Source organism: Pituophis catenifer, unplaced genomic scaffold, assembly GCF_029215685.1.
Source record: "Pituophis catenifer annectens isolate HBS135680 unplaced genomic scaffold, rPitCat1.0.hap2 SCAF_3, whole genome shotgun sequence".
NCBI classification, from domain to species: Eukaryota; Metazoa; Chordata; class Lepidosauria; order Squamata; family Colubridae; genus Pituophis; species Pituophis catenifer.
In genome coordinates this window covers 112852120-112869571 of record NW_027256883.1, presented here as the reverse complement: position 1 = coordinate 112869571, position 17452 = coordinate 112852120, and the positions used below count along the sequence as shown (strand labels likewise).

Below are 17452 nucleotides of genomic sequence, written 5' to 3'. Positions count from 1 at the left end.
CCAAAAACTCTAATCATTTCTCAATTTCTAGCATGTGTCTGCTTTGTTTCATCCCTCTGGTGAATTACCATCCAACTTTACCATCCTATTTTGCCTGTGGAGAAATCCTTGGGACACATCTGTGCCAGGAACACAACACTGGTTAATTTTCTCAAGTGGCAGATTGCCCATGTCAAGGGTGGAACAGATTTATGTGACTCTCTTGATTCTTGGAACAGTTCAGCTGTGGGCAAGGTGGCTGAGGGAGGGTCGTCCTGTCTCCTCTCTTGTCTGTGGGGAGGCCTTTTAACTCTAACACGACGACATGTCGAGAGAGTTACTGATTAGTCTCGTAAAGAGAATTTTAAAGGGAAAGGAAATTACTGTCTCCAGAAGAACCTGAGAGAGAGTCCATCTTGCCTCTGGTGCTTCAGAAGACAGAATCAAAAGATGGAAGGGTTTCAGCTGGACATTAGGAGAACATTCTAAAGCGAAGGGAGAGAAGATTAGAGAATTGACAGCCATCAATTTTTCCTCCCAACTGTGGACATCAAAGCCCCCACTTTATCGACCCCATTGGGTCTGAAAAAGACAGTTAAGCTCTAGGCAGCTTCAGAAGAACATTGGCTCTCCTTGGAGATCTTAAGCTAAGTCTAAGAAATTTTAGAATGGTTCCACAAGGACAAATGTAAGTAAACCACCAAAGTTGAGAGTTCAGATCAATTGTGATGCAGCAGTCAAGGTATTAGATGAGGAACAAGGAGCCTCTCGGTTCAAGTCCAACCATAGACGTTCCTGGGTGACTTCCTCACACTTTCTCATCCCTTTATCTCACACGGTTAATGGATGGAGGGAAAGAGGAACAAAAACTCTCCGGTACCATGAGCTCCTGAACATGAAGCAATACAGGCTGACACAAACACCTCCCAAATTCCAACTGTGGGTTGTGCAGAGGTGCGCTCCTGCATGCGCACTATGGGTTCAGGCTTCCTAATGGGAAATGGGGGAAGGCAAGGCACATACAAGCAGGGAATGTTAAAATTTGCTGATGTATAAAAGGAACACGTATGCAACTGTCCCTGAATAACAGACACATACGTTCACTCTTATGCAGTGCCAGAGTAGTCTGCTCAAGCTGTAAGTCCAACCCTGAATTCTGTTGTGCTAATTGTTAGTTGAGAAGATTCTGTGCATAGTTTCAGCGTTCCGACGGGACCTTTGCGAGTTGACACATAGACTGTTTAGCATTAAATCAGTTTAATTGGACCTTCGTGTGTGGACCTGGTCTTTCCATCAGACACCTTGTTGTCAAATTTTTGCCATTTCATCCCTGGTCATAAATTAATTATTCATGTCATCATGTGACAGCTTTTACATCGTCACTTTTACTGCATAATCTTTTTTTCATTGAATGACCTCTCATTTTCTTGATGCTTATAAAGTGGCCTTGTTGCAGTCTCCAAATGCTTTGGTTTTTCTTAAGGGAGTAGATTATTTTATGCAACAGATAGTAATGTACTCAGCCCCTAGATCCTATTGCAACTTCCCCAGGATCAAAACCAGATTTACTTTGCGATTGCTCGTACGTAGTGGGCTCTCAGCTCCTTGTAACTGATTCATGGTGGATATGAATTTCTGACTGACTGAAAAGTTGTCTGACTTTTAAAACGCATCCGTGCGGTGTGTGCCTCCCTTTACACTGCATGCGGAGGGATTGTAGATGAGAATAACCACGATTTGAGTGAAAGTTCCCCTTTTAGAGATTGGGCCCTATGCAAGGCCAGACCCATATTGGTGGTCTCCCCCAGATACCTTATGGATACAGTTGATTTCTGGTGGGAGCCTAATTTGCAAGGGATCTTGGCCTCTTGGCACAATTGCATCTGAATAGGAAATTTGTTTAGGTGGCTCCTTTGTTTGATTGTTAATTTACATGTTATTCAAAGTAAATAAATCTGATATGATAAATCAGATATGTTTACGTGTCTGTGTGTGTTTTTCGCAAAGTATCAGGCAATGGCCCAGGGGCCAGATAAATGGCTCTTTGAGAATCCAAACACAACGAACAAACCAGTTAACGAGGAGATTTCAGGCTTTATTAAGTACCTGTAGAACAGGGATGTCAAACTGGCGGCCTTCAGGCCGTATGCCCCATGCACAGGCCATGCCCACACCAGCTCCCCAAAGGTAAAAAATGTCACGGAACGTCACGTGATAGCAACGTGCTGTAGAAGGCAAATTAAATAGACGAAAGCATCAAGTCTTAGAAGTCATTTCGCTTCTCAACCAAGAAGGTTCTTCAGGTCTGATTGGATGGTGGGAATGGAAGGATTGATATTCCTTGCAGACAGCTGGGCATTTGTATTCTTTTAGAGAGTTGTTGAGGCCACTTGGAGGTTTGCTTGGTCCTCAGGGTCACCTGAGTAGTGCAAATGGGTGGGGAGCCTTTTTCGACCTGCTGAAAGGGTTCCTGCAGTCTGCACTTTTTCTGGAACTCCCTTCATACTCCTGCACCATCAAGTCCAATGATGGCTCTTTTGCTGCTGGGAACCCCATTTCAAGCAATGGTGATGCTCTGAGGCCCTGGGCGTACAGCCCCACACAACAGACAAGACCGTGGTCCATAACTGTCGGACGGGCATGGAAGTCTGACACGTTTCCTGATAAGGCATCCCCTTCCTTCCACATAGGCTGCATTGTTATGCTAGCAATGCTGCACTCAGGGGAGCACTTCTGATTTTGGTTGATTCCTTTTCACCTTCAAAGCTTCCAGCTTTCACATCTGGCTTTTCGATGAGAGCGGCATGTGGTTTCCTATATGATTTTATACACGTAGGTCAGTTGACTCCAAACAAACAAAATGATCAACGGTGAAGACCCATTTGAAATGGTCCAAAAGAGTAGCGCACATGCCGAAACTTCTCCTGTAAGAATCAGGTGAAAACACGGCATTTCTCTCAAAAGGAGGGCTGCAGATGTTCCCGGATTCCAGCCTCGGAGAGAAGGCCCATGAGCTGGGAATTTCTACCCCCAAAATACTGGAGGCCCACAGATTCTCCACCAGAGATGATACAGTATTCACAGTGCTTCTCATCAAGATGCTTCAGAAATCCTTACCACAGCCATGACGAGTAAATCTGTCTTGTTCTTTTCCTAAATGTGCTGACCTAGGCTATCATGGCTTGTTTAAGATATCTGTTGAGTTCATGGGGAAGCTATTTCCAGACCTTCTGATCCATGAACTAACCTCTTAGTTACAGAATGATATCTCATTTTGTTTATGTCTAGGTAGGGCAAATTCACATGGGCTGTGGACCAGTAATATGTATTTTTAGGAAAAATGCTTCCTCTTCATACATCGCACATAGAAACAGAGGCGTGCATCTAAAATTGTTGTCATTGCTGACTGATCTAATTTCTAAACTAATGCTTAAATGCATTTCTTCAGCTAGCTCCTTGGTGACAGCTTTTCTGATATCTCACTTGGCTTGAGATTTCTTGATAGGCTATCAGGGAAGACTATTTAACTTTGATGGTTATCTTCCTGAATCATCCAGCTCTCACTGGCATAATTCCTAGTTCACAAGGATCTCTTTGTTTTAGTGAGTTGTTGGTACAGGTGACACAGCCTGTATGGCATATGCAATCTTGGTCTATCCTTTCTTTGTCCGTGCTCTACGGTTGTCTATCCATTCTTGGCATTTTGGCATAAATCATGCTTGTCGTTTGGCCCTTCTTTCCTTTTCTTCCTCCATATCAATCGCTTCTTCTTTCCTTTTTCCTTCCACTCTCTTTCTTTTCTCCTCCCACCCAACTTAAGGCAGCGTCTAGATAATCGCTATTGTTGATGACAAGCGTTCATTGGTTATGAAGCTCCTGCTGTAATACCAACGTCCATTAGGAAAACAGTATGCCACTCACTCCAAAAAGGCCCAAGAAGTTTTGGAAAACCAAAACAATAAATACTTGCTGATAGGTTTCCAGTTTGTACATTTGGTCATCTTGATCCCAGTAACCCTAGAAGCAGCAGAAATGAGAGACAAGTCTGTACCAAGATGGGATGGGATGGGAGGTTTCAGGCTCTTCCCCATGGAGGTGATTTAAAACTATCTCAAGCTACTCATTCACATATTGCACGATTTCTTCAGGACGTTTTCTATGCATTCCAAGAGCCATTCTTTCTGGCTTCTTCCGGGGATTCTCGTCTGAGGTTTTTCAGAGATGGTTGTAGCCATGCTTGCATATCTGTTTTGGATGCACTAGGACCATTCTTTCTGAACTTGCTAAAGATGCTTGAAGCCATCCATCCACCCATAAGTTTCTTTCAGAGCAAGCAGGTTCTACCCAAATCACCCTCTCCTTCCTCTTTACCATGCTTGTTTTTGATTCCTTAGAGTATTTGAGATCCTGGATGCCCTTAATAGATGCTTCGGGACATTCCCGAGTACCTAGATGGGGTGCTTCAGGTCCTTCCCCTTTGAAGCTATTTACAGATATTTCAAGCCATTTTTGGCATCTTGCTTGTATGTTTCAGGACCTTTTCCAAGTTTTTCAGGGATCGTTGAAGCCATTTTTCCAGTTGCGGTATGGGTTCTTCAGAAAATAAAAAGCTTTCTAAGGATCCTTGAAGCCATTGTAAACTATTTTCCACGGGTCCTTCGGAACATTGCTTCTTGAGGTTTGCTATTGATTTTTCAAACCATCTCTTCCTCAGAGTTCTTTTAATCTCTACCGTGGACTTCTGTAGATCCTGAACGCCTTTCATAGAGGCTTCAAGCCATTCCCGAGTACCTAGGCGTCCTTCCTCCTCAAGATTCTTTATAGATATTTCAAGTCATTTTTTGGCATCTTGTTTAGATACTTTAGGACCTTCGTCTTGCAGGTTTTTTAAGGATTGTCGAAGCCATTTTTCAAGAACTGGTCTAGGTTCTCCAGAAAGTGACAGGCTTTCTAAGGATCCTTGAAGCCATTCTAATCTATTCACCAGAGATCCTTCAGGACATTGCTTCTTGAGGTTCTCTATTGATTTTTCCAGCCATCCCTTTTTTCTGGCTCGACTTGGATTTTTGTAGATGTTGAATGCCTATAATAGATGCTTCAAGCCATCCCTGCACATCTAAATCGCAGGTTTCTGGCCCTTCTTCTTGGAGATGATTTATCGATGTTTCTAGCCAACCATTCACATCCCCCCTGGATGCCTCAGCACATTCCTTCGGGAGGTTGGTGGTGGATGCTTTAAGCCATTCGGGCAGGGTGTACAGTTCAGAGGAATCCTCTTTCAGGATTTTCAGCGATTGCTGAAGCCACCTCAGTATATTTTGCCCGGGTTCCTTAGATGTTCTGATTTTAAGGCTGTCTACTGAAGCCTTAAGCCATTTCTTATTTAATTGATATCTCAAATTGATTTGAGGCTTCGTTTTGTCTTGAGCTTCTGTCTTGTTTTCGGTAATGTCTGCCCTTGTTTGGCAGAGACTCACAGAGCCTCCTTTGCTCTCTCTGCTGCTGGGTCTCTGCTCCATCTGGTCTCGGTCCATCATTAAGGGGCAGCGGCCCTTCCTCAGTTGTGTCTCTCTAGAAAAAGCCAGAAGGTTAGATGTGAATCTGGACCAACAACAAAGCATTCTTAATTAAAAAAGGATGGGAACTGCTTTGATGTCAGGAAACTCTCACTCTTGTGTCTAAAGTGTGTAGAAGTGTATGAATATTGTTGGGCAGCGGGGGTTGGAGGTTAAAAGATCTCTCCTATACATATCTTCCCATTCACTTCCATGAGATTAACTCCTAGATTTGTATATGTAAAAGTATAATGAGCCATAATTCATTAATTTCTTTCTGAAGTAAGGAGATGTTCAGGTTTTCCCAAGCTTTCTAAGATAAGGGGAACCTAATGTGAAATTCTGGAACAGGAAATTCATGGTGGCTATCTAAAAATTTCTCACCTCCACAGTCTTATTTCGTACTCTCGGCAGAGCTCCTCTTTCTCGTCGGTCAACTCAATATTTTTGAAGGTCAGGACCTCTGTTTTCATTTCGAGCTCTTTGTTTTCTATCGCTAGCTTTGCTATTACTGCTCTTTTTCTGTAAATTATGAGGACAAGAGATATTAGCCCTCTTCATTTTTTACTTGAATTACTAAGCATACCTACATTCTTAATTATTTTTGCAATCCATTATACCTATTGCTCTTCTCTTATTCAGTTATACATACATATAAAAGAATGGAACATTTCTTTCATCCGGTATATCTGGCTTAAGGGCTCTAATAAATAAATTTGAATTGGAAAGAAAAAATCAAGTTCGATCTAAACATTTCTCACCTATAAAATTCTTCTTTAAGGTCATTATTTTCCCGTAGGAGCTCTGCATTTTCTCCAGCATATTTTTTAAGCTTGCAGCTGAGACTCTCATTTTCTCGTCTGAGTTTGTCCAGCTGCCCAGGCTCATCTGAACTCTTTTCCCTGTAAAATATCACGAGCAGAGTGAAATTAGCCCCCTTAGGTTTTTTTTATTTGAATCATAATACTCGTTTAACATTAAAACTAACTGAAATAGCTGAGAAAGGAAGAGGAAGTCAGGGTTACTAGCTCACCTGCTCAGCTTTTCTTCATACTCTTTGCAGAGTATGAAGAGTTCCTCTTTTTCTTTGGCCAGTTGCAGATTTTTATTCGTAAGCTCCTGAATTTTTAATTCCAGCTCCTCTTTCTCTGTCAGGAGTTTTGACATTTCCATTGTCTTTCTGCAAATTATGAAGATCGGAGAGAAATTAGCTCCCTTTGTAAAAGAATGAGCTTTTTTACTTGAATGATCACTCCTTTTCTTCAATTAAAACACATTAAAAATACCTTCATGGGTGGGTGCGTGCGTGCGTGCGCTTTCGTGCGCCACGTTTGTGTGTGTACGTCAATGCACAGGAAATAATGCTTTGACCATTTATTTTTCTTTTTTTCTAAATATGTTCCATGAAAGGCACAAACAAATTCAAAATGATTTTCAGAAGCAAAGTAAAGTTATGGATGTAGGATATGGGGAAAGTTCTCACTGCTCACAAATGCCTAACTGTCGACATATTTCAACAAGTTGGTCTCTCAGAGATAGTAGTACCTTGTTTATGAGGGAGCGTATATTAATTGTATCAATACCCTTGTTATCTCGTGCTCCGCCGGACCTTGTTTATGAGGGAGCGTAACAAGGGTATTAATAAACCCTCAAGATAATAAACAGCAAAGTGTTACTAAACTCTTTTCAGAAGTCATTCTGTAGTGTAGAGGATACCTAAAATGTTTGTGCACCACATAAAGGTATGGCGTATGCCATGACTTACGCATAACTCTGGTTCCTCGCTCTCTTCAGATCTACTTCCAGTCTTTCGGTTTTGGTGTGAACAATCTAGAGAAACAAAAGTACATCACAAGTCAGGAATATATTTCCATATCAGCCCACTCCCTACCCCCACCCCCACTACCCCATCACTCACACTGGGCTTCTTCCCCTCTTATTACGACGTGAATTATTTAATCCACGCTCAAAAGATTCCTCACATGCTAGATGGCTTACCTGATGGGAACGCATCCTTAAATTTAAATCCTGGTCCAGCTGCATCCTAATATTTTCTGGACGCCTGGAAACCTAGCAATTCCGTGAAGAATGAAAAACATAAAATGAATTGTAGATGTTTGCTTGATAATTTTCTTCCTTACGAAAATTTCTTCAAGGAGATACATTTCATGATCATGAGAAGAATTACATGAATTTGTTTTCCATTAATTCTCTGTGATGTCAGTGTAAAGAGGATATTACTTTAAAGTTCCTCTTTAGGAAAAGAGTCAGGGGTGTAGACAAGCATATTTGTGCATATTAAAATCATGCATTCCAAGATGAGCACACACATGTGCAACTCCCAATTTATTGCTGTAGATGTTCAATACAGGCAATAAAGAGTATTCCGGCTGGGATAAAAAAAGAAAGACCTAGTTTTAGTTAATTTGTTTAGGAAACGTAAAAGACAGTGGTTCAAACCAAATATGAATCATCTAAATTTTATGTTACTATTGTATAGGGCCAAAGAAAGTAGCTAATGTGGCAAGGAAGGAACGAACCAAGAATTAGCACAAACTCTGATAATTGCCATTCTTTATTAGAAATTACAAATAAACTAGTTTGTATTGAATAGGGGTGTGTGTGTGTGGATCTCATATATGTAATGGAAATAGAAAGCGAACATGTACACTATCTAAAATATGTTGCACATGCATTATTAACAATTACCTCAGCACGTCTCCGTTCTTCTGTGGTAGATGACAGAAGAGGAAGTCTGGATGTTTCTTCCTGCCATGACAAAATACCCCATTTACAAAAACAAACAAATTGACAGCCACTATTTTTTCTAACAACAGCTCTATGTGACTTGGGTTGTTGTTAAAGATAGTTTCAGCTTCAAATCTGCGGTGCCAACTGTATTTCTGTCATCTAAAGTTTGCACCCCGGCCTGGAAGATTTTGATGTTTGTCCACAACTGGAGCAGCTTCTTGGATGAGAATCTAAACATCTTCAAGGAAAACAAAAAAGAAAGTCCTGCTTCCTCTTGAAAAATTCCCATTCCTATTCTTGGGAATAGGAATGGGACAGATAGGGAGTCCTTCTACTATATCCCCAAACAGCCCTTTCATTTTAAGTGCAGAGAAAACGAAAAGTACTCCTGCTAAAAGTCATGTAAAACCTCCATTAGCAACTTGGCCTATTAAATATGTTAAATCAATACTTACAATGACCTAAGATAGCTCTGCAAGTTCATTGATTCATTCATCCAACTTATTTGGCTGCCCAAGTTGCAATAGAGACTCTGGGTCTCTCTCTTTGCTTTCCTTCCACTTGTTTGTGTTTGATTCTCAGGGACTGACCGACCGACCTATTTACCTACCCACCTACTACCCACCTACCGACCGACCGACCGACCGACCGACCGACCTAACTATTCAAATTTCTATACGTTTTATCACACTTGAGAATAGCATTTACTGCGACAGCCTATGAACAAATGTTTTTTCTTACCTCTTTTTGGAGACGTTTCATGGTTTCTCTTAATCTTCTCAACAAATGGTTTTCCATCGCAAAATCAGTGATGGAAACTAGAAGGTAAGGTAATAGGTGAGAATGCAGAATAGCTTTAACATTTTTATTTCAAAAATTGGAATGTAGATCTTGAGACACAATGTCTACAATAGCACATCATTTTTAAATTATATTTGCCCTCCAGGTCCTCTAATCTGATCCTTTAGGACAGGGCTGTGTCAAGCTCCCAGCCCGTGGGCTGGATGGGTCACATCCTGGCCACAGCCACACCCGGTTTAGTGAAGGAGAAAAAAAGTCCAGATATGTCACGTGATGCCGCCGTGACGACGTGACTTAAAGACAGAGCTGTAGCCAAATGCAGCTTCCTCAAGAGTGCCTTTTAAACTCTGGGAATGATGCAGGAAAAGGCCATCTCCCATCTGCCTAATAGTTTAGTCTCCAAAGAGCAGTGGAGCTTCTTGTTTTCTCCCGCAGACTTCAACGTCTGCTGAAACGCATTCTCTTCACATTCTCTTCGGTAGTCAGGCTCTAAGTGCTTGAAAAGGCAACTCCCTTTGCCTCCCCTAATAACTGAGGGAAACACAGTCCAATCTTCCTGGATAGCACCTGGTCGCCCATCCCTCTCCAGGACTTTTCACTTTCCATATTATAACAAGAAACATCAACACTAACTTTGTTTTCAAAATGTAAATCCTACTATGTAGGAGATACAACCATGGACCTGCTAAACTACTGTATCTAGAATGATCTATATAACTGGCCGTGTTATAATATTCCCCATGAAAAGTCTTTTAATTTAAGGAACTTTTTTCCTTTCAAACCACAACAGACGCTAACAATTTCTAGAGGTAAAATTTTTGATTTAGCGCGTGAGAAAAGTGTTCACTTTTTCCCCAAATGCCAATCTGCAAAGGTAGCCCAACAAGTTGCTTTCTCACAGTTTAGGCGGTACTACTTTTTGTGAGATTGATTGCGATCACAACTGCATCAATAAAATTTGCAATAGTGATGAGAGCTTCATATGAAAAACAAGCTCATTGTTTTGCGGCCACCAACAAATAGCAGAGGTCTTCTTGGTATTCTATTTAAAATGGGGATTAGCAACAAAATTTTACAAGGTGCCAAGAAACAAGTCATCAAGGCTTGGTGCTATGGGGTGATGACATCTCAGTGGTTTCTCTCGAAGTGTGAACTGTGACACGCTGGGTCCTCCTTCCGGAGGTGTGTCCTTACCAGGATCCTCAGCTCCTCGACGCTTCAGCACCTCAGCACTTCAGCACCTCCGCACTTCAGCTCCTCGACGCTTCAGCACCTCAGCACTTCAGCACTTCCGCACCTCAGCTCCTCAGAACCTCAGCACTTCAGCACCTCCGCACTTCAGCACTTCAGCACCTCAGAACGTCCGCACTTCAGCACCTCAGCACTTAGCTCCTCAACACCTCCGCACTTCAGCACCTCCGCACTTCAGCTCCTCGACGCTTCAGCACCTCAGCGCTTCAGCACTTCCGCACCTCAGCTCCTCAGAACCTCAGCACTTCAGCACCTCCGCACTTCAGCACTTCAGCACCTCAGAACGTCCGCACTTCAGCACCTCAGCACTTAGCTCCTCAACACCTCCGCACTTCAGCACCTCCGCACTTCAGCTCCTCGACGCTTCAGCACCTCAGCGCTTCAGCACTTCCGCACCTCAGCTCCTCAGAACCTCAGCACTTCAGCACCTCCGCACTTCAGCACTTCAGCACCTCAGAACCTCAGCACTTCAGCACCTCAGCACTTAGCTCCTCAACTCCTCCGCACTTCAGCACCTCAGCACTTCAGCACCTCCGCACTTCAGCTCCTCAGCACTTCAGCACCTCCGCACGTCAGCACCTCCGCACCTCAGCTCCTCAGCGCTTCAGCGCCTCAGCGCTTCAGCACCTCAGAACCTCAGCACTTCAGCACCTCCGCACTTCAGCACTTCAGCACCTCAGAACCTCAGCACTTCAGCACCTCAGCACTTAGCTCCTCAACACCTCCGCACTTCAGCACCTCAGCACTTCAGCACCTCCGCACTTCAGCTCCTCAGCACTTCAGCACCTCCGCACGTCAGCACCTCCGCACCTCAGCTCCTCAGCGCTTCAGCGCCTCAGCGCTTCAGCACCTCAGAACCTCAGCACTTCAGCACCTCTGCACTTCAGCACTTCAGCACCTCAGAATGTCCGCCCTTCAGCACCTCCGCACTTCAGCACCTTAGCTCCTCAACACCTCCGCAATTCAGCACCTCAGCTCCTCCGCAACTCAGCACCTCAACTCCTCAACACCTCAGCACAAGGATTGGGATCCTGGATATATATATATGTAGCAGTCAAAGTCATCACAATCAGTGTTTCATGACACGGTCTACTATGTCTTAATCTTTTATTTAGCTGTGGATAGATGCTAGAGGTGCAACTTGTATGCCCCACAGTGTCATGGCAGATAGCGGATACCCCCTCCTATGCCCCCTCGTGCTCAAATCAATCAATGGCTGTCCACTATCGTGTGGTATTGGAGCTTGGGCTACAACCCCATTGAAACATTCTTTCGCTTTTTACTAATTTCAGAACAACCTCAAAAATGCTTGGCTGTTTATCAGGCTTGAGTTTAGGGGTGCTTCTACTATGTCCATTATACCAAATGCCCTTTGCTTCTGGAGTGCGATGGAGTGGAACCATTACAGGGCACGAAACCATCTCAGTGGGTGGGGTCCTTTCTGCAACAATGACTATCTTGAGGTCGCACCATTTCAACAAGTGTCCATCTACTAAATGACCACTCACAAATGATTCCAAAAACTCTAATCATTTCTCAATTTCTAGCATGTGTCTGCTTTGTTTCATCCCTCTGGTGAATTACCATCCAACTTTACCATCCTATTTTGCCTGTGGAGAAATCCTTGGGACACATCTGTGCCAGGAACACAACACTGGTTAATTTTCTCAAGTGGCAGATTGCCCATGTCAAGGGTGGAACAGATTTATGTGACTCTCTTGATTCTTGGAACAGTTCAGCTGTGGGCAAGGTGGCTGAGGGAGGGTCGTCCTGTCTCCTCTCTTGTCTGTGGGGAGGCCTTTTAACTCTAACACGACGACATGTCGAGAGAGTTACTGATTAGTCTCGTAAAGAGAATTTTAAAGGGAAAGGAAATTACTGTCTCCAGAAGAACCTGAGAGAGAGTCCATCTTGCCTCTGGTGCTTCAGAAGACAGAATCAAAAGATGGAAGGGTTTCAGCTGGACATTAGGAGAACATTCTAAAGCGAAGGGAGAGAAGATTAGAGAATTGACAGCCATCAATTTTTCCTCCCAACTGTGGACATCAAAGCCCCCACTTTATCGACCCCATTGGGTCTGAAAAAGACAGTTAAGCTCTAGGCAGCTTCAGAAGAACATTGGCTCTCCTTGGAGATCTTAAGCTAAGTCTAAGAAATTTTAGAATGGTTCCACAAGGACAAATGTAAGTAAACCACCAAAGTTGAGAGTTCAGATCAATTGTGATGCAGCAGTCAAGGTATTAGATGAGGAACAAGGAGCCTCTCGGTTCAAGTCCAACCATAGACGTTCCTGGGTGACTTCCTCACACTTTCTCATCCCTTTATCTCACACGGTTAATGGATGGAGGGAAAGAGGAACAAAAACTCTCCGGTACCATGAGCTCCTGAACATGAAGCAATACAGGCTGACACAAACACCTCCCAAATTCCAACTGTGGGTTGTGCAGAGGTGCGCTCCTGCATGCGCACTATGGGTTCAGGCTTCCTAATGGGAAATGGGGGAAGGCAAGGCACATACAAGCAGGGAATGTTAAAATTTGCTGATGTATAAAAGGAACACGTATGCAACTGTCCCTGAATAACAGACACATACGTTCACTCTTATGCAGTGCCAGAGTAGTCTGCTCAAGCTGTAAGTCCAACCCTGAATTCTGTTGTGCTAATTGTTAGTTGAGAAGATTCTGTGCATAGTTTCAGCGTTCCGACGGGACCTTTGCGAGTTGACACATAGACTGTTTAGCATTAAATCAGTTTAATTGGACCTTCGTGTGTGGACCTGGTCTTTCCATCAGACACCTTGTTGTCAAATTTTTGCCATTTCATCCCTGGTCATAAATTAATTATTCATGTCATCATGTGACAGCTTTTACATCGTCACTTTTACTGCATAATCTTTTTTTCATTGAATGACCTCTCATTTTCTTGATGCTTATAAAGTGGCCTTGTTGCAGTCTCCAAATGTTTTGGTTTTTCTTAAGGGAGTAGATTATTTTATGCAACAGATAGTAATGTACTCAGCCCCTAGATCCTATTGCAACTTCCCCAGGATCAAAACCAGATTTACTTTGCGATTGCTCGTACGTAGTGGGCTCTCAGCTCCTTGTAACTGATTCATGGTGGATATGAATTTCTGACTGACTGAAAAGTTGTCTGACTTTTAAAACGCATCCGTGCGGTGTGTGCCTCCCTTTACACTGCATGCGGAGGGATTGTAGATGAGAATAACCACGATTTGAGTGAAAGTTCCCCTTTTAGAGATTGGGCCCTATGCAAGGCCAGACCCATATTGGTGGTCTCCCCCAGATACCTTATGGATACAGTTGATTTCTGGTGGGAGCCTAATTTGCAAGGGATCTTGGCCTCTTGGCACAATTGCATCTGAATAGGAAATTTGTTTAGGTGGCTCCTTTGTTTGATTGTTAATTTACATGTTATTCAAAGTAAATAAATCTGATATGATAAATCAGATATGTTTACGTGTCTGTGTGTGTTTTTCGCAAAGTATCAGGCAATGGCCCAGGGGCCAGATAAATGGCTCTTTGAGAATCCAAACACAACGAACAAACCAGTTAACGAGGAGATTTCAGGCTTTATTAAGTACCTGTAGAACAGGGATGTCAAACTGGCGGCCTTCAGGCCGTATGCCCCATGCACAGGCCATGCCCACACCAGCTCCCCAAAGGTAAAAAATGTCACGGAACGTCACGTGATAGCAACGTGCTGTAGAAGGCAAATTAAATAGACGAAAGCATCAAGTCTTAGAAGTCATTTCGCTTCTCAACCAAGAAGGTTCTTCAGGTCTGATTGGATGGTGGGAATGGAAGGATTGATATTCCTTGCAGACAGCTGGGCATTTGTATTCTTTTAGAGAGTTGTTGAGGCCACTTGGAGGTTTGCTTGGTCCTCAGGGTCACCTGAGTAGTGCAAATGGGTGGGGAGCCTTTTTCGACCTGCTGAAAGGGTTCCTGCAGTCTGCACTTTTTCTGGAACTCCCTTCATACTCCTGCACCATCAAGTCCAATGATGGCTCTTTTGCTGCTGGGAACCCCATTTCAAGCAATGGTGATGCTCTGAGGCCCTGGGCGTACAGCCCCACACAACAGACAAGACCGTGGTCCATAACTGTCGGACGGGCATGGAAGTCTGACACGTTTCCTGATAAGGCATCCCCTTCCTTCCACATAGGCTGCATTGTTATGCTAGCAATGCTGCACTCAGGGGAGCACTTCTGATTTTGGTTGATTCCTTTTCACCTTCAAAGCTTCCAGCTTTCACATCTGGCTTTTCGATGAGAGCGGCATGTGGTTTCCTATATGATTTTATACACGTAGGTCAGTTGACTCCAAACAAACAAAATGATCAACGGTGAAGACCCATTTGAAATGGTCCAAAAGAGTAGCGCACATGCCGAAACTTCTCCTGTAAGAATCAGGTGAAAACACGGCATTTCTCTCAAAAGGAGGGCTGCAGATGTTCCCGGATTCCAGCCTCGGAGAGAAGGCCCATGAGCTGGGAATTTCTACCCCCAAAATACTGGAGGCCCACAGATTCTCCACCAGAGATGATACAGTATTCACAGTGCTTCTCATCAAGATGCTTCAGAAATCCTTACCACAGCCATGACGAGTAAATCTGTCTTGTTCTTTTCCTAAATGTGCTGACCTAGGCTATCATGGCTTGTTTAAGATATCTGTTGAGTTCATGGGGAAGCTATTTCCAGACCTTCTGATCCGTGAACTAACCTCTTAGTTACAGAATGATATCTCATTTTGTTTATGTCTAGGTAGGGCAAATTCACATGGGCTGTGGACCAGTAATATGTATTTTTAGGAAAAATGCTTCCTCTTCATACATCGCACATAGAAACAGAGGCGTGCATCTAAAATTGTTGTCATTGCTGACTGATCTAATTTCTAAACTAATGCTTAAATGCATTTCTTCAGCTAGCTCCTTGGTGACAGCTTTTCTGATATCTCACTTGGCTTGAGATTTCTTGATAGGCTATCAGGGAAGACTATTTAACTTTGATGGTTATCTTCCTGAATCATCCAGCTCTCACTGGCATAATTCCTAGTTCACAAGGATCTCTTTGTTTTAGTGAGTTGTTGGTACAGGTGACACAGCCTGTATGGCATATGCAATCTTGGTCTATCCTTTCTTTGTCCGTGCTCTACGGTTGTCTATCCATTCTTGGCATTTTGGCATAAATCATGCTTGTCGTTTGGCCCTTCTTTCCTTTTCTTCCTCCATATCAATCGCTTCTTCTTTCCTTTTTCCTTCCACTCTCTTTCTTTTCTCCTCCCACCCAACTTAAGGCAGCGTCTAGATAATCGCTATTGTTGATGACAAGCGTTCATTGGTTATGAAGCTCCTGCTGTAATACCAACGTCCATTAGGAAAACAGTATGCCACTCACTCCAAAAAGGCCCAAGAAGTTTTGGAAAACCAAAACAATAAATACTTGCTGATAGGTTTCCAGTTTGTACATTTGGTCATCTTGATCCCAGTAACCCTAGAAGCAGCAGAAATGAGAGACAAGTCTGTACCAAGATGGGATGGGATGGGACGTTTCAGGCTCTTCCCCATGGAGGTGATTTAAAACTATCTCAAGCTACTCATTCACATATTGCACGATTTCTTCAGGACGTTTTCTATGCATTCCAAGAGCCATTCTTTCTGGCTTCTTCCGGGGATTCTCGTCTGAGGTTTTTCAGAGATGGTTGTAGCCATGCTTGCATATCTGTTTTGGATGCACTAGGACCATTCTTTCTGAACTTGCTAAAGATGCTTGAAGCCATCCATCCACCCATAAGTTTCTTTCAGAGCAAGCAGGTTCTACCCAAATCACCCTCTCCTTCCTCTTTACCATGCTTGTTTTTGATTCCTTAGAGTATTTGAGATCCTGGATGCCCTTAATAGATGCTTCGGGACATTCCCGAGTACCTAGATGGGGTGCTTCAGGTCCTTCCCCTTTGAAGCTATTTACAGATATTTCAAGCCATTTTTGGCATCTTGCTTGTATGTTTCAGGACCTTTTCCAAGTTTTTCAGGGATCGTTGAAGCCATTTTTCCAGTTGCGGTATGGGTTCTTCAGAAAATAAAAAGCTTTCTAAGGATCCTTGAAGCCATTGTAAACTATTTTCCACGGGTCCTTCGGAACATTGCTTCTTGAGGTTTGCTATTGATTTTTCAAACCATCTCTTCCTCAGAGTTCTTTTAATCTCTACCGTGGACTTCTGTAGATCCTGAACGCCTTTCATAGAGGCTTCAAGCCATTCCCGAGTACCTAGGCGTCCTTCCTCCTCAAGATTCTTTATAGATATTTCAAGTCATTTTTTGGCATCTTGTTTAGATAGATACTTTAGGACCTTCGTCTTGCAGGTTTTTTAAGGATTGTCGAAGCCATTTTTCAAGAACTGGTCTGGGTTCTCCAGAAAGTGACAGGCTTTCTAAGGATCCTTGAAGCCATTCTAATCTATTCACCAGAGATCCTTCAGGACATTGCTTCTTGAGGTTCTCTATTGATTTTTCCAGCCATCCCTTTTTTCTGGCTCGACTTGGATTTTTGTAGATGTTGAATGCCTATAATAGATGCTTCAAGCCATCCCTGCACATCTAAATCGCAGGTTTCTGGCCCTTCTTCTTGGAGATGATTTATCGATGTTTCTAGCCAACCATTCACATCCCCCCTGGATGCCTCAGCACATTCCTTCGGGAGGTTGGTGGTGGATGCTTTAAGCCATTCGGGCAGGGTGTACAGTTCAGAGGAATCCTCTTTCAGGATTTTCAGCGATTGCTGAAGCCACCTCAGTATATTTTGCCCGGGTTCCTTAGATGTTCTGATTTTAAGGCTGTCTACTGAAGCCTTAAGCCATTTCTTATTTAATTGATATCTCAAATTGATTTGAGGCTTCGTTTTGTCTTGAGCTTCTGTCTTGTTTTCGGTAATGTCTGCCCTTGTTTGGCAGAGACTCACAGAGCCTCCTTTGCTCTCTCTGCTGCTGGGTCTCTGCTCCATCTGGTCTCGGTCCATCATTAAGGGGCAGCGGCCCTTCCTCAGTTGTGTCTCTCTAGAAAAAGCCAGAAGGTTAGATGTGAATCTGGACCAACAACAA

General features: G+C 43.3%; 1 protein-coding gene across 1 annotated transcript in view; it reads right to left on the bottom strand.

Moving 5' to 3' along the window:
* The window catches only part of LOC139315026 (golgin subfamily A member 4-like), a 122392-nt gene that overhangs the window by 65937 nt on the left and 39003 nt on the right, over positions 1 to 17452 (bottom strand). Inside the window, exons 28-36 of the mRNA XM_070941048.1 lie at positions 17314 to 17407; positions 15799 to 15849; positions 7533 to 7604; positions 7300 to 7364; positions 6568 to 6714; positions 6296 to 6436; positions 5919 to 6056; positions 5457 to 5550; positions 3946 to 3996 (exon numbers count right to left, since the gene is read on the bottom strand). Of these exons, the coding sequence (XP_070797149.1) occupies positions 3946 to 3996; positions 5457 to 5550; positions 5919 to 6056; positions 6296 to 6436; positions 6568 to 6714; positions 7300 to 7364; positions 7533 to 7604; positions 15799 to 15849; positions 17314 to 17407 (853 nt within the window). The remainder of the gene's footprint in view (positions 1 to 3945; positions 3997 to 5456; positions 5551 to 5918; positions 6057 to 6295; positions 6437 to 6567; positions 6715 to 7299; positions 7365 to 7532; positions 7605 to 15798; positions 15850 to 17313; positions 17408 to 17452) is intronic.